Genomic DNA, 26,285 nt, shown 5'->3' with positions numbered 1-26,285 from the left:
GTGTGTATGTCTTAAGCATATGAACCAAAACCTAGCATATCCTGATGGTGTTTGTGTGTTGTCTAGAAGATTGAAAGAGCTGGAATAAGGATTTGGCAGACTCGAAAATGTGGCAAAAGAGTTGAGGCCTTGTGTAAACAACACCAAAGTACAGTTTTTCTTCACTTCTAGGAGAAAAGGCTGTGGTTGAATCAAAATACATCCAGTTGAATTTAATCAAATACAAGAGATATGAAAAGTTCCAGTACTTGGGAGCACTGGTAACTGACAACAACAACATAAGTGAATAAACAATTTGACGGATTTCCACAGGGAGTAGATCTTCCTGGGCCCTGATGAAAAGTATTCAGTCACATAGCCTGAGCAGAAAATCCGAGGTGACTGTGTATTGAATGGTTGTAAGACCAGTGTAATGTATGGTGAGAAACATGGACAATGTTGAGCAGAAAAGGAATTCCTGAGAAAATGATACAGAAAAATATTAAGATAGATTTCTGAAACAGTGAATGAGGTGAGTGAGGCAGGGAATAGAGACCATGGTAAACAAAGAATAGGAAGGACTATGGTTATTGTGACCTAGTTTTGGAAATCAAGAGCAACAGATTAATATAGTTGGGCCGTTTAGAATGAATGTCAGAATATAGATCTGTGAAGAAGATCTACAGAGGAAATCCATGTGGCAGAAGGTGCAAAAGGAGACCATGGAAACGATGGTTTGATGATGTGAGTGACTTGAGAAAAACAGGAGTGAGAAGATGGAGGAAAAGAACAGATCATAGAGATTGGGCTGTGATTGTCAAAGGCCAAAGCCCTACATGGGCTGTAGTGCCCAGGAGTAAGTAAGCAACCTCCTGTATCTGTATAGAGCAAATGAAGTATTTATGACCATGAATCTTTGTTTGTCATCATCCAAAGGTATCTGTAAATAGACCTCCTTGCGATCAAGTTTATTGAAGTATACACCAACTGCTAATTTACACATGAGCTCTTCTGGTTTCAGAATTGGGTAAGCATCAAATGATAGATTGTGACTTTACTACTGTTTTGCAGTCTCCACAGGTTTGTACTGTGCCATTCATTTTCTGTACAACCCTGACTGGCATTGTCCATTGACTACTGATTATGGATTCAATAATACCAGTCTGTTCAAGGTGGTCGAGTTCCTATCTGACTTTTCTTTAACACAAAGGGAACATTGTGCAGTTTACAAAATTTTGGCGTAGCATTTGGCTTCAGTGTGATGTGTGCCTTGTAATTGTTAATGCTACTTGTTGCATTGGAAAAAATATTATCAGATTTTTGCAACAGTGTTGCAAACTTTTCTGTTGTATGAATCTGATTTGCTCCATTATGAATGGTGAGATCAGCTGTGGTAGAGAGATCAAGGTCCAGCAAATTTATTGCTTTGTGAGAATCGACGATTTAATAAGCGAACTCTGAAATTCATTTAATTTTGGTGATACTAATTTTTTGCTTGCCTGTTGAAGGATCATAGAAATGATGAGCCTGTATCAGTTTGATCTGAGCTGCTGCAGCTGGTGGTCATGTGTGTGCGATGTGTGCTTGCTTGTGTGAATGAATGGTGTGTGTGTCTCTCTTTCTTGTTCTGGCGAAGGCTGTATCTGAAAGCTTATATGGAAGTATCTTTTAATTGTGCCTTTCTGCAACTTAATGTGTCATCTTTACAGTAAGTAGCAATCAGTCTTTCCTGCTTTGTATGTATTAGTGTTTTGTTTCACAGAGAGCTCTTACCAGTTGTATGAAAGGAAAGGTTTTAAATAATTTAATTTCCAGGTTATTGGGTTTGCAGTTGCTGCATTAAGTTGTCATTTTCATTCCACAATATTTTAACTTTTCTTGTTGTACTTGAAAGGTGTTGGTCTCAGATTTCATTACTCGCTGTTGGAGTACAACCAAATTCTGAATTGGAGATGCAACATGCCACCGTAGCAATTGCTTTAGTGACACCATCAAAGAAAAATAGTCTCATAGAAATTTAAGATCAACCAATGAGTTATAAGTAAGCAAAATTTGGTAAGATAATAGCTTTTGCTCATCTGCAAACACAGAAACTTGGAAATCATTAATTTTGCTGTGAAAACCTCATAGATTACATTTAAATTAGCTGTTTTTATTGCTTATAATTTGTATTATGATTTGTTGCAGGAAGTGATAGTGAGTGAGGGTGGTACAAATGATAGCTTAAATCAGCAGTATTTCAATGCACTGAGGAAGTACGAGGCTGTGAAGGATGAGTATGATGCCTTGAGAAAACGATATGATGATTTGCTCTCCTCCCATTCTACTGCTGTGAGCAAGCTAGAACTGGCACAGGTTGGTAATACTCTCTGTCATTAAAGTGTATCAGAAGTTAGTCTTATTATTTTCACATGAATACTTTGGTGTTGGTATTTAATTATCTTTAAAATATTATAACGATATGAATATGTCAGTTGTATATAACCTGATTATGTGTAAATTGAACAGAAAATTGTCATATACTTGATTTGAATTGTGACTTACAAGTAAGCTGACTTTGTTCTTATTGTGACAGGAACGAAGGTTTCTTTAATAGTTTCTGTGTTGAGTGTGAAGGAATTGTTGTGCATCATTTCACAGCATTCAACTATTTTACAAGTAGGTACCCTAAATGAACCAGAACATTCAATCTTATCACCTTCTTAGATTCTCTGTTATATGTTTGTATTGACGATGTCCACAATATATATTCCCAATGAAAGTTCTCTTCAATCAATTGAATTAGTGTTTCTCATCCTGTATGGTAAGTCTCCCCTGACCCGAGGTTCTGGGTGACTCACAAAATGTACCCCTTTTCCTAGACCTCTCCAGTCCTTTTCCTTCACCCTTCTTCCTTTCCATTCAACACTTCTGCCTGAAGAAGGAGCCGCTGACTCCGAAAGCTTGCCAATCACAACAGTCTTTTACGTGTGTGTGTGTGTGTGTGTGTGTGTGTGTGTGTGTGTGTGTTTTCTGCTGCCACTTGGTGAGTAGACTTTTTATCTATTCAGTTAAATAATTTTATCAATAATTGATTGTTTTTGTTGTTACATTGAATTAGTGTGATACAAAAGGACTGTGCATAGGCCATAAATGGAATTATATATTTTGTAAACTACTCAGAGGAGACAGTACATGGGCACATGTTTTAATGCATTCAACTAAGCTAATTTTGTAATGGAGAAAACAGTAAAAAGGAAGATAACAGAGGGAACTGGGAATTGGACATTTTATTACATACATCTGATAGTTGTTGTTACAATAATGATGCATTGGTGTGAAGAGGTGCAGTGCAGGGAAAAAAGTGAGATTCTTTTAAAACAATTAAGAAAGTGTAGAATTAAAGGGTCTGAGAAGATATTACAGAACACCAACTGAAATACATTTTGTTTGGACAGAGATTGAGAAATATGACTGTTACCTTCCAGTCTGACATTAGACGTTATTTTGTTGCTGTTAGTGTGAGGCTCATGACAATATACTCTGCAGAAAAAATGTGCACTAAGAATTTAATGGAGAATGTTGTGACTCTGAAGCTCTTAATAATTATAATTTTCAATGTACATATTGCATGGAAGGGGTGGGTTTGAAGCTTCCATCCCACCATCTCTATTTAGATTTTTCCTGATTTTCCAAAATGACTCGAATCTGTCCCTCAGTACCATTTGAGCACCCCAAGCTTGAGTGGGAAAGGGGCAAATTCGCATCTCAGATTTTCACGCTGTAAAAATGAAGGTGTATATGACCATGCCACATAATTTTATGAATTTATTTTTTCATTGAAAGCTTTAGTTTTCTTGTTAGAAAAAATAACTAGTGATTTTCATTTCCCGTGATTTTTTTTTTTTAGTTCTCTAAAATTTCTCATCCCCCCCCCCCCCCCCCCCCTCCGCATGTGTTTGTGTGGAACTTTACCTTCTTAATAAACCATTCACCTTTTCATAATTTACAGCAGTCACTTGATTCACAAATTGTCTATTGAAAATGTATGATAGCGTGCAGCTTACCAATCGCTTTACTGTAGATCGTACATTACTGTGAATGAAATACAGCTAAAAGTACAAAAGTGGTTTTGAAATGGTAGTGGCACTGATTTCTGTCTTAATTCTTCTCTTATGATGTTGGCAAAATAGATCCATCCGAGCTCTTCCTACCTCTCCCTTCTCCATTCCTTGTTGCTAACTGGTAAACTGTGCAGCGTAGGTCACCACGTGCAAAGACATAAAATTTCTTTTCTATGTGAAATATGGTTCTGCACCTAATACAAACTTTCTTCAAATTTTTTGTGAAATTATTTTTTGAAGCAAAAACTTCTGCCTTGCTAAATGCTTGTAAGGTTGTGTGTGGCACATAAAATACTTTAGCAGCCTTCGATGTCCATATATTTTCATCTCTGGCTGCACAAATTGCCATGGCCATATTTATTTACACTAAGCAGATTGAGAAGGATGTAGGCTGCAGTAGGTACTGGGAGATGAAGAAGCTTGCACAGGATAGAGTAACATGGAGAGCTGCATCAAACCAGTCACAGGACTGAAGACCACAACAACAACAACAACAACAACAACATATTTATTTTGTCCCACTTCTTCCTTTTTCCCTGCAGGATATGTTTTGACATTTACCTTTGCATTCTAGAAAACAGTGGCTCAGGTTAGTCATATTGATGAAATGCTCCAAAATCTGGCTATTGCCTAAATTTAGACCACATGTAATAGGCCGAATTCAGACCATTACTTCTACATAATTTTTAGGTTAGTTACACAATAAAAAAAACGATGGCTGTTAAAACTCAAGATAGTCTAAAAGCTAAGATTACCCTTAACGTGACATACTAGAGAGAAGACTGCTTTTAAACATAGAAACTTTATGAAAAAGCAATGAATCTGTGCCTGCAATAGCTTTAAGATGGTTGAAATTTAGTTTATGTTGGCTACAGCCACGTACAACAATTTACAAAGATAGCAGTTTTACAGAACAACTGATTTGGTCTGCGAGACTTTTGATTGTTTCCAAATTTTCTTTATTGTCTAAAGCGTTAGATGCTACTCTGCAGTAATATGTATTTACAGCATAACTTGATCTGAGCTGGTGGGATTATATCAGAAACAACAATGGCCTGCAGACAAATGTACCGAGTGAGGTGGCGCAGTGGTTAGCACACTGGACTTGCATTTGGGAGGATGACAGTTCAAACCCTTGCCTGGCCATCCTGATTTAGTTTTTCCGTAATTTCCCTAAATCACTTCAGGCAAATGCCAGGATGATTCCTCAGAGTGGCAAGCGTACAGGCCAAGTGGCCTCTGCTCTTTCCACACCATAGTGCCTCATTCGACCACAGCTTGCCCTGCTCCGAGCATTCGCACTCCAACAAACCACACCTGAGTGCTGCCGCATTCGAGCGAGTATGAGCAAGCAAAATTCCCAATCTGCAGACTTGTGCTTCCCTCCCAGTGCCCTCCATCTTAGTGATGGGCTGAATTTTCATTTGATGGTGATGATACTGGGGTGATGATGGCAATTTAAAATGAGAAGTAACAGAAGGAGCAGTTCAGGAAAATCTGGGTGCTTGAAACACTTTCTAAATATCAGCAAAACCAAAATAGTATAAATGAACACAAGAATGCACAGATATATGCAATTACATTGTCCTAGCTGAGTACATTACGCTGCCACTCCAGATTGAGTGGCGTGGTGATTATGTTGGGTGGAGTGGGCGAGGGTGGGAAGATGGTGGGGAGCAGGAGAGAGGTTGGAGAAGGGAGGCTGACAGCTGGGAGGGAGCAGCAGCAGAGGCATCAGGTAGGAATGTGGCACTGATGGAATCGTTCTTGCCCCAGGCAAGGCGAGTTGTGTGAGGAGAGGATTGGAAAGGAGATGGCACAGATGAAGAGAACACTGTGGAGAAGAGGGCATGGATGTAGGAGTAATAAAGTTAAGTTCTGCGGCAGGGATGGAGGTGGTTGTGGGGCAGGTGCTAGCAGAGGTTGTAGTCAGGAAGATTATAGGGTTAGAGACTTCAATCCTGAGCAATGCAGTGATCATAAACTGCTACTTTGATTCACATTGACTGCTATCTAGCATATTTAGTAATAATATTTCAGGCATGAGATAATTGTCTATGTATCATATGCCAAAATTGGAGCAGAGCTTCACATGAGAGAACTTGAGTTCACATAAATCTTTACTGACTGTGCACTGGTAGTGAAGACTTGTTAAATAGACAGTCTTTTCACATCTCAGATATTGTTAATGTCCAGACTTAAAAATTATTTACAGGAGTTTCAGTGTAACTGTGCCTAAACTTGTTACTTAACTTTTGTATTAATTCTATTCTTTCCTATAATTTAAAAGATCAAATTTTGCTGCAGGAAGAAGTTGGAAGGTTTAAAAAGCAGTATGAAGAAGTAGTGCAAGAAAGAAATGCTGCTGTTCGAGAAAGAAATGGTCTAAAACAACAATGTACAGCAGCAATCCGTCAATGGGATATGGCTCTCAGGGAGAGAAACGAATATCGAGAAGCTCTTGCTAAGGTCTGCATTGTCACACACAATCCATTTTAACATTGCATTATTACTTTATTGTTTGTTTCTCATTAACTTGCAGTATTCATAATAATCCTTTACTTTAGTTTTAGGCAGAACCTTCTGCATTCAGAAGTAGTTTGTATTAAACCTTAACAATATTGCACCACTAATATCTAAGTAGATAGGTTGCAAGAGTTATACAACACTCTCAGTGATGCAGCTGTTACAGTTTGTGATGTAGTTCTATCTCTCCAAGCACGCAGATGTTAAATAGCATGAGTGGTTTAATCGTGTAACTGAGTGATTATGTCGACTTGTTTGACATTCACACTGGAGGCAATCTGAAACATGTTGCAAACAACACACAAAAAGTGAATAAATATGAATGAGAAAAGATAATGTATATGATATAATATCATGTTGATGGAGACTGAATGATTGAGGTCAGCAAAAATTGTAATCTATTTATATCCTGGTCTCGCTAATTTAACTTCACCCTCACTTCTGTCCTATTAAAATGATTGTACCAAAAATTCAATTGCAGAGCTGATTTTAGCAAATAATCGACACTTTATAACAATGATTCTTCCTCCACAGCCCTTAAAGATTCAGTGTTGACCCTGTATTCTTATTTGTGATTAACTCCCACATGAAACTGTAATGGTTTACTGTTTCTTGTAATAGTTGCTACAATTATATAAGATTAGGTCAGATCTTACATTTATATTTTATTAATTTTTTCTACTTTCCAATGTTGGAATAAACTAAACCAACACAATGTAAAATTAAACAGTTAACAAATGTATACCAGAAAGCATACATTGGTTAGATTCTAACTGTTCATAGAATACATACATAATGTTACAAGGAGATACTTTTCAAGTAAGTGGTTCTAAAAAGATTCAGGTTTCCAGATGTAATCAATTTAGAGTAAAGAAGACCATTCACTGAATACCAGTAGCGTTTGAGTTATTGACAGGCATACAATAAGGAGAATGAAAACTTACTTGTTACCAGAAGAAATCCTTTAATGAGCTAAGGTACAAAACACACACACACACACACACACACACACACACACACACACACTCTTACACTTTTCTCTGTCATTTCTCTTTCAATGCGATCTGGTACCGAATCCCAGATTTTTTTTTTACAAACATTTGATAAGCGAACCATGTGTGACCTGGCACACATCAATACGGTAATTGAATTCTTGCCATACCCGTCCCAGCATGGCATCATCGACTGCGGCAGTCCTTTCCTGTATTCTCTCCCGGAGCTCTGCTACATTACATGGGAGAGGCGGTACATACACCAGATCTTTAACGTGTCCCCACAGAAAAAAGTTACACGGAGGGAGATCTGGTGATGGGGAGGCCATTTCATGAAACAGCTGTTCCCCTGTCTTCATTGAGCTTCTGCACTAACTCCAATTTGAATGGTTTCATAGACAGCGTCTGTTGCAGAACTTTCCACACTGTTATTGGAGCCATTTCAAGTTCACGGGATACACAATGCACCGATTTCTGTGATCTCCTAATGAATGTCTCTCATACGCGCTCCACATTCACTTCACTCACACTGGAACATCCGCTTCTCCTTTCCAGGCACAAGCAACTCGTCGTAATGAATTTGTTGTACCAGTGGTAAATGGCCTTCCTTGTTGGTGGCTTCTTACCATACTTGGTTCTAAAAATCCATTGAACAGCTGTAGCACACTTGTTTTTATTGAACTCCATCACACAGAAAGCTCGCTCAGCACCTGAACTCTCTATGTTTGCGAGTAGCGCTGACTATCGACAAATTACCAAGCTACACTGTGGTGGTATACGTGGAAAAAAAACCTTTCAGGGTTTCTCTTCAAAATGACATATGTATGATATCTGTACAATGTTTGGTTTTTGAGCAATAAAAAAATTGAAAGTGTTCCCGGACTTTCTGTACACCCCGTATAAAGTGTTGGTTAAGCCAGGCTTTTGCAAGCTACGTCCTTTGTGGGTGGACTAAACTTCCTGAGGATTCTTCTAGTGAGTTTGTGTATCATCTGACATACCTGTGATTTAATGTGGTCATTTCACTCTTATGCATACTCCTAGATATTTTATGGATGCATCTGGTTCCAGTTATTGTTCTGCAATTGTGTAATCATAGTCCAATAAGTCTCCAGATGGGGTTGTTCATACCTACCTCCACTCTTATCTGAAACCTAGATGTAACTTAAAAAAAACCACCTGGTTTGAATTTTCTAAACAAACAGATGCCAACATAAGATCAATAAAGCCCATCTTCAACAAATGCAACAGATCCTTTGGCATACTGAAATCACAGCAAAACAATACATACTGAGAGGCAGCCACAAAGAATTATATTCCTTGCTGTGATGTGCCAAGGGGTTACTGCAAAGAATACATTCCTGGCTGGAATGAAGACAGTGAAGGGCTTCTCAAGGAGTTCAAAGACACTGGTGATCCTGCTACTGTCTCGAACCTTCTGAAGTCACTAAATGAGAACAGAAGAAACTACTGGAAAGAAACTGCAGCCTCCTTGAACTATACTCCTTCCAGAAGGAAGTCCTGGTCCTTAATCAGAATGCTGCATACAACATACATCACCACCCAACAAAAATGTAACATAAATTTAGATGATTTTAGATGATGTGGCCAATTACACGATCTCCACTTCCAAGTAAACAGGAGATAAATACATTACAAGAGAGGTTAGGCAGCTTGTAAATGGTACCCAGTCTGAATTTCTATGGTACCTTGGTCCTGTTACTGTCAAATAGGTGAACACCTTCTTTTCAGACATCTTACTCAAATTATCTGCCACCTCTCTTCAGGAAAACTAAGATCATTGCTGTACTAAGATCAAACAAAGATCCTTCAAAGTTGAAAACTACTGTCCCATTACTCCTGCAGAAGTTCATTTATAAAAGAATCTGCTCAGCCATCAACAAACACATTCCCATGGAGCAAGCTGGGTGTAGACCAGGAGGAGGATGTAGGGAACAGGTTCTAACAGCAGCAGCTCATATTGAAAATGGCTTTGAGAAGCAGAAGATAAACATTGGGCTCTTCTTAGATTGAACTGCAGTTTATGATATAGTCTGGCGTGACAGACTCCTGTTCAAATTCATCAGTGTCATTTCATGTTGGAGACTAACCACTCTAATTGACAACATGCTGAACAATAAATACTTCATGATACACCACAAGGTTCTGTTTTGGCCCCACTCCTTTTTAATTTCTATATATACGACGTTCCAAATACGATAGTGCTCTGTTCAATCAGGATCAAAACTTTAGGAAAGCTGAAGCGACTCTTAACATCAGATCTGGAGGCAATGGATAAATACTTCAAATATAACTTTCTCCGATCAAATCATCAAAAGACCATTGTATCAGCATTCCACATATGAAATAAATAACCAAACTACAAACCTAACATCACATTTAGAGATCAGACTCTCCAATATTGCAACACTCTATAATACCAAGGTGTGGTCCTAGACAGGCCTTTGACGTAAAAGATACATCTCTGGAGTATGACAACTAAAATCAAAACTCAGAGCAATACACTCCAAAAGATAACAAGAATAGCTTGGGTGCCACTGCAAAGTCCTCAGCTTCAGCTCTTTCATACTGTCACCTGGCTAAACAGCACTCACACTAAAATAATTGACACATAGTTCAGTTGAGCTATGCGCCTCATCACAGGGTGTATTCGTCCCACAAGCTTACGCTGTCCACTGGTCCTTAGTAATATTCCATTACCATCAATAAGAAGATCACAGTCATTGCTGAATGTATGGAGGAGGAGGAGGGGGAAAAAAAAACAACAGAATTACCAATTCATTCAAGAAATTTCATCATTTGAACCCCACCGACTGAGGTCTAGAAAACCAACATGGCACACAGCAGTCAACCTGCAGGATGGTAACTTCAAGATGCAGCAAGCCTGGAACAATCAATGACAGTAGCAATATACCCTAAAGCATCATCAGTAAATTAAAATATCTGGGTGTGACCAGCAAGTTTTCCTCTACCCGAGTGACAATGGTGCATCAGATCTGGCTGCGGCAGGTGGGGAGCATTACTGCACATGGTGGGTAGGGGGAGGGGGGGGGGTGGAAGTCCTCCCTCGAATTTGACTGTGTCGAAGGTCACAAACAGTACATCACATAACATTTTAATGTTCCCTTAGAGCATTCTGAAGGACAATGGAAGACTTTCACAATTTGTCTGCAGAAGATTCTGACTGGATTTCAAGCCTGGGCTTGACTGTGAACCCAGTTTGAACTTGAAATTGTGAGTATCTGTTCGTATTGGTTGTGAATAATTGTCCAGTATTTCTCCTGTCATCATATGATTAATAAATAGTCATACAGTAATGGGTATTTCTGCCTGTTTATGCCTAGTACACTGAATTTGTTTATACTGAGGGTCAATTATCAATCTGTGCACCAAACGTCGTTCCTCTGCAGGTTGTCCTGCATTTTGCACAATTTTCCCATATTGTCTGAAGGTTTCTCTCCACTGAGTATCACACAGAACATTGTTAGCAAGAAAAATCTTGAGTCCAATCACACAACTGGTTTGATGTTCCATACTCTCGTATTTTGTTCAATAGGTGGCAGACTGTGCAGGCAACTCAAATGTAGCTTGTTGGTTTTAAAGGCCATTAGCTATGAGTGGCAGAAAAATCAAGATAGATTTTGATGTGAAAAGTCTGACCATGCCCTTGTTCATAAATTGATCTGTCTGTTGCCAAAAGGATTTTTCTTTTCAACTAATCTCAAAATGAAATTGATTCGGTGCAAAATTATACTGTTAAATTCTAGAATAACCTTATTTCAACAACCCAGTCACTGGAAAGAGCCTGTAGATTATATTTTCATAGCTGTTTATAACATAAAATAAACTGCACAACCATATACTCTGCCATCCAGTCAGTTACACCAGGTATTGTATGATGGAAGATCATATACGAAACTGATGTCAGCTTTTTTTGCTGACTTCTCCAAAAGCCAATAAACTAGAGGAGAAAGATACTGATTTGGAAAAATTCATTGAAAAATGACCAGAACTGATATAGCAAGTATTTTATTGAATTATTTATACAAGTTGGACAATTACTTTCTTTTCACTTGGTCAATGGCCATGGTATCATCAAAGGAAGATCTCAATTTTTGCATCATTCTTGTTCCCAAAGACATGAATTTAATTGTTTGTTGTTATTTTGTTTGTATGTTGTTTGATGTTATGTTTTTTTTCTAATAAGTGTATTTTGAAAGCAGGTTCAGCAACAACATGAGGAGGCTGTGAAGGAAATTAACCAAGCCATGGCAGTTCGAATGAAGGCAAGTAAAGACCTGAAAAGACTCACAGAAGAGCGGAATGCTGCTATGCAGGAGTATTCTCTCATCATGAGTGAACGAGACACTGTTCATAAAGAAATGGAAAAGCTGTCCGAAGACCTTACAGAAGCCTTTAAGAAGTACAAGACCCTTGAAGGAGAAAACAAGGAATGTATGGAAAAGGTAAGCTATTAAAAATTTTAATCAATCACCTGTAAAAATTATTCAGTATTATGAATTATCTGTAGCTGGAAAATTAAAATCAAAGATAGTGAAAACCGTAGCCCATTACTGCTGTTATATTGTGATGCCATAACAGTGTACTGACTATTTGTATTTTATTGAGGAAAGGTAGTAGAGTCCCAAAGGCAGACTGAAGCTGTGCTCAGATTGTAAATGTGTTTTGATATCTCAAACAAGCACTGAGAAAGACAATGATCCTTGTGCAAGGTTCACTTGATGACAATGAAATTTCAGGATTGTACTACACAAGTTTAATCTCCTGTGAAGTTTAAGGTTTGTTTTTGTGTTCGCTTTGAATCAAGTTTACATCATCAGACAGAATTGATTCAAATTATCTCATTCCAACATTCCCTGAAAGTACAGGTATCCTATGTTTTGTTTTTGTGTCACTGACTTGTTTCATTCGTGTAGTGAAGGCAACATTGCAACACAATCCAGATAAGAAGTATACAAATATAGACCTTGTTTTGGTCAGTGGTAGTTTCAGACCGTTTTACTTTTGCCAACTACAAAGAACAAAATTTATTCTTTATTGGCAGAGTTTATCATAGTTATTTTACGATTAAAAGTTATCAGCGAGATGCAAATATTTATAATACAGGGACACCCAGAAAGTAATACCTCACATATTTTTTCTCAGCTGACAACAATGTTCCGAATGTGAAACATTAAGTATGAGTTCTTCTAAGTTTACTGAGTGTGTCTGCAAAATTTGTCTCTCCTAAAAGGTAGTGCAGCTGCAGCACCATTTCAAACTGACAGTCATAGGTGACTTATGTAACAAACAGCATGTTGTTTTTTAGTCTCACTGCAGAGAAAGAAATTGTGTTGAATCTTCACAAATGTTTGTGTGAAGTTTATGAAGCATTTGCAGTTGACAGGAGTACAGCTGTTTATTGGGCACAGAGGTGAAGCCATCAGAAGAGGGTGCAGCTGAGCTCCACAATTTGCGCTGAGAGGGGAGACCATCCACGACGGTCACACCAGACATGTTGCATTGTGCTGATGTTCTCATTCACAAGGGCTGACACATTACACCTCAGCAGTTGCACTGCTGCTGTGAACAACACAGAGGATATTGTAATTTAGCACAATAAATGCTCTACCTCGCACAAGTTTGAGGATTTCAGGGTTGGACAGTGGTATCCCTTTCACACTACAGTGCTGACTTAGCAGGACTTCCAGTTGTTTGGGACACTAAAGGATGGCGTTAATGGGAGAGGTATTGAGGATGATGAAAGGTAATTTGTGCACAGGAGAAATGTCTTCGTGACCAGAACAAAGACTGGTACTGACAGGGCATAAACGCCCTTGTGTCTTACTAGAGGAGGGTCATAGAACTAGAAGGAGATTACATGGAAGAAAAGGGGGGTGATGTATATAACATCATGCTTTCATGTATGTAATTTTCATTGCGTTGAATAAATAATTGTTGAGGGAAAAAATATGGGACATTACTTTCAGAGCGATCCTCATTTGTACAGACATAAATTTAGGTAAGAACTAACAGTTGGTGGAAATACACAAAAAGGCTTAAAACTGATGTTTTTTTGGAACCAAGCTTGAGGAAAATAAACTTGTCAGGCCTTATGATAAAGAAAATGTCTTACGGTACCACAGGTCAACGCAAGCAAAGTAAATCGGATGAGGGGGGAAAAAGGGGAAAAATGGATTTTGTATGTGTCCTATCTAGTAAATTCCTTGATTAAGAATCCTGGGTGATTTTGAGTCATTAAGCCTTGCCAGTTTCTTCCCTCCAGTCCTTTCCTTTCTTCTTCCAGAGGAAGCACCAGGGCTGCAAGAGATAGCAGATTTATGTCTATCTACACATTTCTGTCTGCTGACATTTTGTCAGTAGATTTTTCTACATCCATATCCTTTTGTAATTGGTTATTCATGTTGCTCTTTGCGTCTGCAATACTAAATACAATTTCATCATTTTTTATGGTCTTCTGACAGCCACCTGCATATGTTAACATTTCAGGATAAAGACTTGTTTCTGAAATTCTGTGACTACATTTACACAGGACGATTGTGGTTTGCTTTGACACTGTGCTAGTTTATACAATTCATACATTTTGTTGCCGGCGGATACGAAAACTTGTATTATTTTTCCTCAGTGCTTGATAAATATTAATACTGTGTAATCTGTGTTAACAGCTGAGTTAGCATGAAACCTAGGCAAGATGAATGTTGTATGAGCAACTGCTTTTCCGAATAAACAAAAATTGCTCATTGTTCTGTCAACTGGCTGCAGAGTATCAAATGCATCACCAATTATTCATTTTCCTGGCCACACACTAATCTTGGAGAGACATAGTTAGACACAATTGTGGCTTACTAATTATGTAATCAAAGGATATTGAATATACCTAGTTATATTATCTCGTCAGTGGTACTTTTATTGTGTAAAAGCACATACTGATCATTGTATAAAACCACAATACAGTCATTGAGGTTTAAAAGAAATTTTAATTAATTATGGAAAATAGCAATACTTGCAAATTAAGCTGTCTCAAAATACAATTTTTTTGTTACTGTAACTGAACTGTACTGGACGTTGAGTATATCATAATTTATGAAATGTAGTAATTTGTAATGAGACATTTGTTTAGTTAATTGTTAAGATAAGTTTAATTCACATATCTTTTATTTCTTCCTCATGTCAGAAAAAGGCCTTGTCATACCAAGTTGAAACACTGAAAAGAGAAATTGCGTCAGCCTTGCATGACAGGGATAGAGCACTGAAGGAATGTAATGATCTCAGAGAAAAGTTTGGTGGATATACTGTAAAAGATGATTCAAACAGAGAAGGTTACAAAAGCAGGCTTGAATATCATACATACAGTCGAGAAAGGTAAGGTGCTAATTTTTGCAGAAATAATTTTCTTGTGCCTGTTAATTTAAATGATTGTCAGTTTTCAGAAGACTGCTGATTGAGATTACAGATTTACCTTTGGTACATGCAAAATAATATTACTACCGTGAACTGTGATGGTTAATAATAGCTACTTTAGTGTAAAAGAGGAATCAACTCATGACACAAAATCACAGTATTTTTAAGATATGACACATTTAGATTTCAGTTTCTTTATCCCAGGTAAATTTTAGCCAAGACCAGACAGTGGTGTGTAACTGCCATACAAAAATGTTTGTACTTGGGTGATGTATCTCCAGTCACATTGGCTTCCAAATTTTGTCTATTATGCTAATTAGCATACATACTGTAACTAGAAATTTTCTCACTTTTTATAAAAACTTTATTTTTTTGTACTTTACATATAGTGCAAACATTTTGTGATTCTAGTGAAATAATCCTGCTTTTGTGGTAGAAGTGTCATCTATTTGCAATATATTCATTGCATTTATTTTTAACAGTCTTTACTCTGTCAGAAGCAGAGTTATTTTTGAAAGGAAGGCACAATCTGTGCCAGCTTTGGAACCATTGTTATTCCACATTCTAGGTCCTACAAAGCTATGATTTCGAGTACTTTTCTTTGCTATGTATTGATGTGATTTGTGTGGGCTGGAGTACTTGCCACATAGTTTCTGTGGCCAAACCAGTCAGACATATAAAAACAATTTGAACTTGATTATAATTCACATGTGCACTGCATTGTTATCCTGGTAGGAGTGTTGTTATGTGTTGATGCCATGTCATTGTAACAGATTAAGAAACAAATGTTAGTTTACATCATCATTGTTTCACAGAACTTACACAAATTCGGAACTTGCAGTGTTATCAACCAGTTACCAAAGGGACTTCTATTAACTTAGAAATTGATAGTGGATAACAGAAACTCAGCAAAAGGGCATGTAAAAACAAATGTTACCACCAAGCAATCTCTTAATGCTCAGTGTTGCAACTAAATTTCCACTACTGTTTCCAGATTTAATATACAGTTATCTATGTAAATGAGAGTATTTTATTATCTAAAAACAAAGATGATGTGACTTACCAAACGAAAGCCCTGGCACGTCAATAGACACACAAACAAACACAAACATACACACAAAATTCAAGCTTTCACAACAAACTGTTGCCTCATCAGGAAAGAGGGAAGAAGAGGGAAAGACAAAAGGATGTGGGTTTTAAGGGAGAGGGTAAGGAGTCATTCCAATCCCGGGAGCGGAAAGACTTACCTTAGGGGGAAAAAAGGACAGGTATACACTCTCGCGCGCGCGCGAGCACACACACACACACACACACACACACACACACACACACACACACATATGAATCCGCACATACACAGACACAAGCAGACATTGTGTCTGTTTGTGTTTGTGTATGTGCGGATGGATATGTGTGTGTGTGCGCGAGTGTATACCTGTCCTTTTTCCCCCCTAAGGTAAGTCTTTCTGCTCCCGGGATTGGAATGACTCCTTACCCTCTCCCTTAAAACCCACATCCTTTTGTCTTTCCCTCTTCTTCCCTCTTTCCTGATGAGGCAACAGTTTGTTGCGAAAGCTTGAATTTTGTGTGTATGATTGTGTTTGTTTGTGTGTCTATCGACGTGCCAGCGCTTTCGTTTGGTAAGTCACATCATCTTTGTTTTTAGATATATTTTGTTTTTCCCCACATGGAATGTTTCCTTCTATTATATTCAGAGTATTTTATTACTTATGAAATAAAACCAAAAAATGGTGAAATCATTATTTGTGATGGAATTCATTTTTATTTATCAACATATGTGCCTATTTTCTGATTTGTACATATTGTTTGCTACTCAGCACTGTGCCCATGTGAGCAATGCGAATTTCACTTGCTATCATATTTAAATAAAAAGCAAATATGATCCTAATTGTAGCTATATTTGCTTCTGTTTTCACAATACGTAGCTAATTACTTTAGTACAAGTGTTTATGTCATGCCAACTAAGAACAAATGGCATGAAGAATGCATATTTCATTCACACTAATTGATGTATTTCTAGGGCTAATTTTTCATTTGTTAAAGGTTAGTAAATTGACATATAATTTTGTATTTTATTGTATCTACCTGTTGAAATTTATGTAAATCAGATTAGCCATGTGACACAAGTGTGACTTGCCATAGGTTTGATAAAGTGGGATTGCTGAACAAACATTGTGTGTTGTGGTTTTATTGGGACAATTGCTATATGGTAGAGAATGTGGTATTCAGAGAAGCCCTTCCATCCAAATTATGTGAGAGAGAGCTGTTAATTGTAAAACAGGAGGAGAACACAGACTTAGAACTATGTGCCCTTCAGTTTATCATAATTGGCCAATATTTTCTCCATTGAGGTTTTTGAATTTTGGCTAACAGAATGAAACAGCTAGAAAAACTAAGTGTTACTAAGCATTCTCATTACTATTATAGGTGGCATGAAGTGTGACAAGTCTTCCGGCATAGCTCCAAGCTTCTGAGATAGTATGAATCAGATGTCCGTTCAAATATGAGTATGGAGATACTTGGTAAACAGTGAAAAAGGATCAAATTTTAGCAAAGTTTTATATGAGGTACTCAGTTTACTAAATTAGTGGTGACCCTATGATCCCTGTCAGATTCTATACCCAATTCGCTGTTGAATTAACCCCTCTGTTGACTAGCAGAAGTGATCCTCAGATCTACTGCCCATTATGTACAATCTTAGAACATATCTGAGCTCAAACATAATGAAGTATCTCAAACAAAATGACTTCCTCGATGCAACCAGCATGGATTTCAAAAACATAGATTGTGTGAAACTGAACTTCTACTTTTTTTCACGACATCCTGAAAGCCATCGATTGAGACAGTCAGGTAGACACGGTATTTCTCAGTTTCTGAAAAGCGTTTGACTGCTACTCTTATTATCAAAAGTATGATCATATGGGATATCAGATAAAGTATGTGACTGATTGAGGATTTTTTGGTAGGGAGAATGCACATGTTATCTTGGATGAAGAGTCATCAACAGATGTAGAAGTAATTTCAGGTGTGCCTGAGGGAAGTGTGTTGGGACCCTTAATGTCCATGTTGTATATTAATGACATTGCAGGCAATATTAATAGTAACCTCAGACTTTTCACAGATACTACAGTTATCTACAACGAAGTACTGTCAGAATGAAGCTGTGTAAATATTCAATCAGATTTTGCTAAGATTTCAGAGTGATGCAATGATTAGCAGCTTGTTTTAAATTTTCAAATATATGAAATTATTAATTCACAAAAAGAAAAAAAATTATCCTTTGAATATAATATTAGTGAGTCATAGTCGGAATATGTTAAGTCATACAAATACTTGGGTGTAACACTTAGTATGGACATGAAATGGGATGATCACATAGGCTCAGTCATGGGTAAAGCAGCCATCAGACATCGGTTTATTGACAGAATACTAGGAAAATGCAATCAGTCTACAAAGAAGATTGCTTACAAATTACTCATGCAACTCATCCTAGGACATATAAACAACCAAATATGGAAGAGTGTGGTTGGGATCAAGAATTAAACTTGTGCAAATGTAGAGAGTAGCAGAGGAGGATTGGATCATTGTTGGAGTCCAGATAGTGTGCACATCTACCAGTTGCCATATCTGACAAATTTTGCTGGGTCAGTTGTTGAAAAGTTGTCTAGGAAAAATGGAATCCTTAATCATGATGGGGCATCCATCTTTAGTCATCAATCTGTGAATGCTTCGGAAATGAGATGTTAAAACAGGTATTTGCATCATTAGGGTGTTGAAATGTATGTAACATTGATGGCACAATTTTAGTGTGACTTTCCCCTGGCTCACATTTTGTATGCATTTTATCTTTTCAGCAATACAGCACTGAAATGGTAAGGTTATCATTCACCTATTTATTTGTTTTGAAACAAAATTTACTTTCTTAATTGTTGTCATTAATACTAATTTTAATTTATTTGTGGAGTCAGATCCTTTGTTATCTGATATTTAAATTTTTAGGGACAATACTAGAAAGGACCAAGCAGAAGTGTCAACGAGCACAAGGGACATGTATGGGAAATCCCAAAAAGAAAGAATGGATAACCTAGATCAAGCAAATATAGAAATTGATAGACTGCGCAAGCAGATCGATAAACTGCAAGCTGAACTTCAAGGTGGGTTGTAATATTTAGTTCATGAAGTATAAAGGTAGTCTTCAGAGAGGCAGTGTGGCACGAAAATGCTGGAGACAAAATTGGAAAATGTGAGTTTCAAAGCTCATATATGGAATTATGTCATCTTGCTTTAAGTGTTTCAACGTTCTCAGAATTGTTCAAGCCATTTTCTTTAAGGGAGTCAAGGCTAATGTCTCTCCCATTCTTAACCACAGTTACATCAGTACTCTGTTTATGACAGTCTTACTCTCATTGATCTTCAGGAAAAGCAGACTGGCAACAAATTGCCCTAAGCAGATCTGGAAGTCAATTGTTATGTATAAATAGGGTTTATTCATTTGGGGCTGAAGTTTTTGTTCGGGATTTGGGTGGTGAGGAGAGGAACCAAATATCTGTATGTAATGAATAATTACTACACACATCTGTGTTGCCTGATTCGTGTTTACTTTACCACTAGTTGAATGGCTTCTGAATCAAATATTCATATTTTTTGAGGTCTGACTATTTGCAAAATAGGTTCAAAAACAAAGAAAACAGTTAGGGGTTATTTGTACTTGTGCTTTCATAATCTCATTTCATGGGCTGAACGGGCAACAACAGTAAGTTTGAACCAAACAAAATTTTCATTTACTGTTCACTTTATGATTTTGTAATGCATAAAGCCATATGGCCAGAGCAGAAGTATTATTCAAAAATCCCATTCGACAATAACAGTAAGATTATTTCACAATGTGTGATAAGTTTTTGCAAAAATACATCAAATGTTTAAATGTACAGGCAAATCCATGACTCAAAAATGTTTATGGCCTCAAAAGGCAGTATCTTCAAAGGTAAAATAAAACCAGGCAGGCATTTTCTAAATGAAACAGTATTTTGTGCAACTTAAACCAGACTTAGAAATATTATGTTTTCTCCAGTGTTTATGGTTGACTAGCTCTAAACATTAACCACACTGTTGAATCAGTACACCCTGTTTGTTGTGGATGCAGATTCATAAGCTGTGCCCAGCATTATTAAGCAGTTTCCTGTACCCTGGAAGGACTATTTGTGTTTGTTGCATATCGTCTTGTCGGGACGCGTAGCAGCACCTTTTCGGAACAAGTAGCCAGTGTCTTTCACCATTGCCCAAGGGACAACTGATTTGTAATTTCCACACTCTTTGGGAAGGCTTCCTTCATGTACCCTGGTGCTGGTAACTGAGTGTCAGCTTTAAATATTAACCTGAGTAAATACACTGTGTATATGTTATGTTCTATAATGCCTTAGAATGGTGGTGGTGGTGGTGGTGGTGGTGGTTGTATAAGAAGTTAGCTTCAAACCAAGAAATATTGGGGATGTATTAGAGAAAAGAGGATGCTAAGATTTTCAGAACTTAGCTCTACTGGCTGTAAAAATTTGATGTTTACTAATCTAAATAAATGGAAAAGAAAAAGAAAAGGAACAGGTAAACTATTCTACTGCCAGTATGCCTAAACCTGTAGAGTTAAATGTAGTGTTGTTGCATCATTGTAATGAATTGACAGCAATGAGACTTTTTAAGTAATTCTTTGTGTGTATCGAAGAATAGCTTATGGGAAATCGAGGTGTTAATGTTCATCACAGTAGACAAAAACTTGAACCCTTCAAGATAAAAATTGTAAAGTATTTGAGCAGGACTTAATGTCAAGAATGAGTACTTCTGCTGACCGGGAAATTCATTCCCAAATTTACAAGCAAAAATATTAAAGGAAACCTTGGCTTATTAATACATAAGTTCTCCAATTATACTATCATCATTAGATAACACTTTGTAATCTTTCATCATTCAATTTGGGTAACTGAGTATGACAAGACATCTTACAAAACAATACTAGATGCTTTATTGGAAGACTACTGAAGACATATTTTAAGAGCCCCCGCTAGACAAAAATTTCCTGGATCTAATGGCAACAAATAGATCTCGTGAGATGTTTGAAGATGTCCACGTCATAACTGGTATCAGTGATTATGATACAGTTGTGCCAACAGTGATTACCAAAGGCAAAGGGCAACTAAAAGAAGCAGAATGATTTATATGTTCAGGAAACTAGATGAAGAGGCAGTAATGTCATATCTGAGAGGAACTTCAGACATTTAGCACTGGGCAGGTGCATATAGGGAAACTTTGACTGAAGTTTAGAAGAATAGTTGACAAAGTGCTGGATGGATATGTATCCATCCTTCATGATGAGAAGGATCTTCCATGGTTTCCAGTCTCTGTAAAGAAACTTCTAAAGATACTGTGACTGCTGCACAGTAGGTGTAAAACAGAGCATAGTGTCAGAGATAAAGAAAGGGCAATGCATAAAGCTATTAATGACCACTGCAAAGCTCAAATCAATTTTGTTCAAATGTTAGGGCTGTTGGTTGCACAAACATTTGGTGTTCAGATAGTTGTGGAAGACACAGGAACCAAAACTGAAAGTAGCACAGCAAAAGCAGAAATGCTAAACTCAAATTTAACATGTCTTTTACGAAGTAAGTTCCATGAGTACAGTTAGAGTGTAATTCTCACACCACTGCAAAATGAGTGATATAGGCATGTGTGTCATCTTCATTGTGGAACACATCACTAAAATTAAAAATGGCCCCAGGAACCAAAGATTTTGTATTCAGATTATGTAAAATATTTGCAATTGAGTTAGTCTCTCTCTTAATCATAATATGCTATAAATACCTGAATAAATAAATATATTGTGCCCAGTTGTTGGGAGAAATAGGTCACGCCCATCTGTAGCAGACGTCATCCACAAAACTGCTGCTAAGTATTATTAAGATCCATCTGTTTAGGATCATGAAATGGAAAAACCAGGATGCAATAATGACAGTATTATGAAAAGGACAGATTGCTACTCATCATAGAGGAGGTAATGAGTTGCGGACAGGCACAACAAAAAGACTGCTATACATTTGAGCTTTCGGCCAAAAGGCCTTCTTCTAAAGTAAAAGACATTCACACACATTCTTGCAAGTGTAGTTCAAACACACAACTACTGTCTCTGGCTACTTGGACCGGACTTGTAGCAACTGTGCCTGATGAGAGAAGGTTCACCTGACAGGAGAGGCAGTCTGTGGGTGGTGGGGGGTAAGGAGGTGCCTAGGATGTGGAGAGTTAAGGATAGTATGGTATGGGTGAGGGAGCGTGCATTGTTGCTTGTGGGAGCAAGCAGAGATGTGATGGGGACAGGGTAGGGCTGCTAGGTGCAGTCTGGAGGCTAGAGGGGGGGGGGGGGGGAGGAGCAGAAAAGGGGAGAAGTGGAGGAGAGGAAAAACTGGTGGGTGCACCAGTGGAATGGAAGGCTTTAAGTGCTAGAGTGGTAGCAGGGAAAGGGATAGGTGAGAGAAGGACAGGGACCAACAAAGGTAGTGGCCAGGGTGTTACAGGAATGGTGAATATATTGCAGTTCACATCTGTGCAGTTCAGAAAAGTTGGTGTTTGTAGGAAAGATCCAGACGGTGCAGGCTGTGAAGCAGGCATTGAAGTGAAGCATGTTGCATTGGGTAGCATTTTTAGCAACTAGATGATCCAGCTGTCTCTTGGCCACAGTTTGTTGGTGGCCATTTATGTGAACAGGCAACTTGTTGGTTGTTGTGTGCATGTAAAAATCAGCACAGTGATTGCTGCTTAGTTTGTAGATTACATGACTGCTTTCATAGGCAGCCCTGCCTTTGATGGAATAGATGATGCCTGTTACTGGCATTGAGTAGGTGATGTTGGGAAGATTTATGAGACAGGTCTTGCATCTAGCTTTGTTGCAGGGATATGAACCATGAGGCAAGGGTTGAAAGCAGGAATGAAGTAGGGATGGTCAAGGACATTGCATGGGTTTTGGGGATGGTGGAATAGCACCAAGGATAGGGTGGGGAGGATAGTGGGTAGGAATACCCTCAAACAGAATGAGGTTCTGAACTTGAACATAGGTAACTCGAACAGAATGGCTTCTGCCCTGGCAACCATAATGAAAATATTGGTCATGTGAAATCTGATTCACGCTTTTCTCACATGCCATCTTGAATTCCATAGATCAAGGCAATCCTGTAGATACAGCAGTCTTCGACGTAGGAAAACCATTTGCCTCAGTAACACATTAACATGTCATTAATGAAAATACAATCATAATGGTTATCAAATGAAATTCATGACTGTATGGAGGATTTTGTGATAGGGAGTATGTTACACATTATCCTCGATGGAGAGTCATTGATGGATGTAGAAGTAATTTCAGTTATGCCCCAGAGAGGTATACTGGAAAACTTGCTGTTCATTGTGTATATTGTCTAATTGGTAGACAGTATTAATAGTACCTCATACTTTTTGCAGATGATGTAGTTGTCTGTAATGAAGTACAATCAGGAAAAATATACAACTATTCAGGCAGATCTTGATATTATTTCAGAGTGGGTAAAGATTGGCAACTTGCTGTAAATTTTCAGAAATGTAAAATTTTGCACATCACATAACGCTAAATCTTCTGTCGCATGATTGCAGTATCATTGAGAGTGAAGTTGTAGCATGGAGAACTTTTGAACTGATTATTAGAGGAAGGATTAGCTCTGCCAAAATACTCAACAACAGGCTGCTAAAGGATTCAGTCCTTGCTCTGCTTTTCTTCAATCTTTATATTTCTGACATGTGAACACAGAATCCAGAAGTTTGGTTACACCAATAACTGGGCTATAGCTGCACTACAGGAATTATTTGAGGCCACTGAAGATACCTTGAGCTCTGACTAAAGTTGCTAAGTGACTTCTTTCACAAATGGAACCCAACTACAGAACTATCGTGCTTCAATGTTTGTCGTGCGCTAAACAGCGATCAACGACCGGTGACTACACAGTGGTGTCATGTGCATAGTCTCGCTCACTGGCCGGCGACACTACAGTGGTGTCGTGAGCATAGTATTGCGCAGTGGCTGGCGACAACACTTTAGTATCTTTTGCATTCTATTGGTGTTTTGTTGAGGTAACAATAAGTTACACACGTCAACAAGTTTTTTGTTTTTATACATACTTGTGCCCTTTCATCATGGCAAATAGAAGAGATGATTTGATTATTTATGATGATTGCAGGGAGCAAAACTTGGGCTTGGAGGTTGCCACTACATTGCATACGTCTCATCATGATTCGGTTGACAGACTTTCCGGTCACATAAAGCAACACCAATTAATAGGCCTACGTATTTCCAAAACCAATAAACAAAAATGAAGAAACTGCCATGTATGTTACAAAAACAGAAAAAAGAACAATAAACTTAATGTGCGAGTCTTGTGGAGTTGCGTTATATCTTTGAGACTGATTTGCTGCATATCATATGAAAGAGAAATATTAAGTACCAAAGACAATGTAAATAAACAAATATATGAAATAAACAAATTTTGTATTTATTTACATATGTATATCATCGAAATTTCATGAAAGTAGGGGAACAGGGTTGAGAACTAATGATGAGATTAGTAAAACGTAACAATTTATAATCTCCCGATAATGTCAAGAACGGCCAGCAACAAGCCAAGTATCTGAATTAGCGCTGCCAGAACCAAGCGAATAAATTTATATGTGACGTGCGGACGGCAAAGTGTTAATAGCTTGCAATGAGAAAGAGTGTTGTGAAACTATATGACACTATGCCTACGAACAATGGCACAATAAAATCCACCCCTACTGCATGGCTTCCATCCTCGAGCCATATACAAAAAATGGAGATACAGCATAAAAAATTGTCTCTATAGAGTGTACAGAATTAACAATGACCCTCAGCTAACTATATTTATATAATGATGTCACTGACCTTGTTCAGAGAAGGTTATATAGAGAAGACCAGCAATAACCACTGCTAAAGGACTGATAAACTAAAACTTTATCATTCACAATGCCTGGAAACAATATTAGCATGAGCCCTGTCTGTCACAATGTCAAAGTTTCATGACCACAGAGAAGCTTTCTGGTTTAAACCAATCCCGCAAAGTGTGGAGAACATTAAACCAAATACACACGTACTGTAACTGAAGTGCAAATGCTCACCATAAATGGGGAAGATACCATGTGACTGCTGAGATGAAAAGTAAACAACCCAGCAACTAATAGAAGAATGTGGATTAAGACTACAAGGGAACCTTCACTGATTTCCTTGCAGCATCAGATGAGGCAACTGAGTGTATATAATGCTTGTTCATTAATTTGTAACTGAGTCTGTGGTACATTAATTTGTACATATATTTGTGTGTGTGTGTGTGTGTGTGTGTGTGTGTGTGTGTGTGTGTGTGTGTGTGTGTGTGTAAAATCATGGTGTATTCCATTCAGTAAATAAATACATAAGAACAAATAAATATCAGTGAGCCACAATTGGAGTCAGTCAACTCATGCAAATACCTGGTTCTAACAATTTGTTGGGATATGAAATGTAATGATCACATACGCTGAACCATATGTATACTGCAGTTCATCTGTAGGATACTGGGAAAAGACAATGAGTCTAAAAATGAAATTATTTACAAAACACTTGTGCAGTCCATCCTAGAGTATTGCTTAGGTCTGTGGGACCCTTAACTAACAGGCGATATTGAAAATATGCAAGGAAAGGCAGCGTGAATGGTTACAAGTTTGTTCGACTCACAGGAGAGAATCATATAACAAGGTAATGTCAAGCAGTTTGAGTACTTTAGAAGGGAAGTTTGCTACTGGTTTCTGTATGCGTGCTCAGGTAAGATATGTAATGTAATACTTTGAAACTAGTTTGACTGGTTACAGATAAACTGAGAAAAGGTGCCTGGGAGGAGGGGGAGAGAAGTGCTGTTAAATCTCATCATCTCACATTGTTAAGAAAAAGAGTAAGACACTCATCAGCTTTTATTCTACTTTTGAGTTTCATTGTACTTTACCAAGTGTAATTTTAATGTTTGATATACGCCCCTGCTGTGAACCAATTCCACCAATTCCCACCCAGACTGATCTGATGTGAAATCATACAGGTTAACGTTGGGTCTAAAACACTGCAATTTTGCATTTTTTTATACACCTAAAACATTGACACTATGCCTTGTTAAGTTCC

The 26,285-nt window shown here is 37.8% G+C and overlaps 1 protein-coding gene across 1 annotated transcript in view; it reads left to right on the top strand.

Annotated features, from left to right (window-relative positions):
* Positions 1-26,285, top strand: part of LOC126457169 (disks large homolog 5-like) — a gene marked incomplete in the record, with an annotated part of 184,697 nt that overhangs the window by 52,303 nt on the left and 106,109 nt on the right. Inside the window, 5 exon segments of the mRNA XM_050093253.1 lie at positions 2,167-2,334; positions 6,390-6,551; positions 11,845-12,087; positions 14,817-15,004; positions 19,064-19,218. Of these exon segments, the coding sequence (XP_049949210.1) occupies positions 2,167-2,334; positions 6,390-6,551; positions 11,845-12,087; positions 14,817-15,004; positions 19,064-19,218 (916 nt within the window).

This window comes from Schistocerca serialis, chromosome 2, assembly GCF_023864345.2.
Source record: "Schistocerca serialis cubense isolate TAMUIC-IGC-003099 chromosome 2, iqSchSeri2.2, whole genome shotgun sequence".
NCBI lineage: Eukaryota > Metazoa > Arthropoda > Insecta > Orthoptera > Acrididae > Schistocerca > Schistocerca serialis.
Note: the sequence above shows the minus strand (reverse complement) of the source record. Positions and strands in the feature narration are given on the sequence as shown.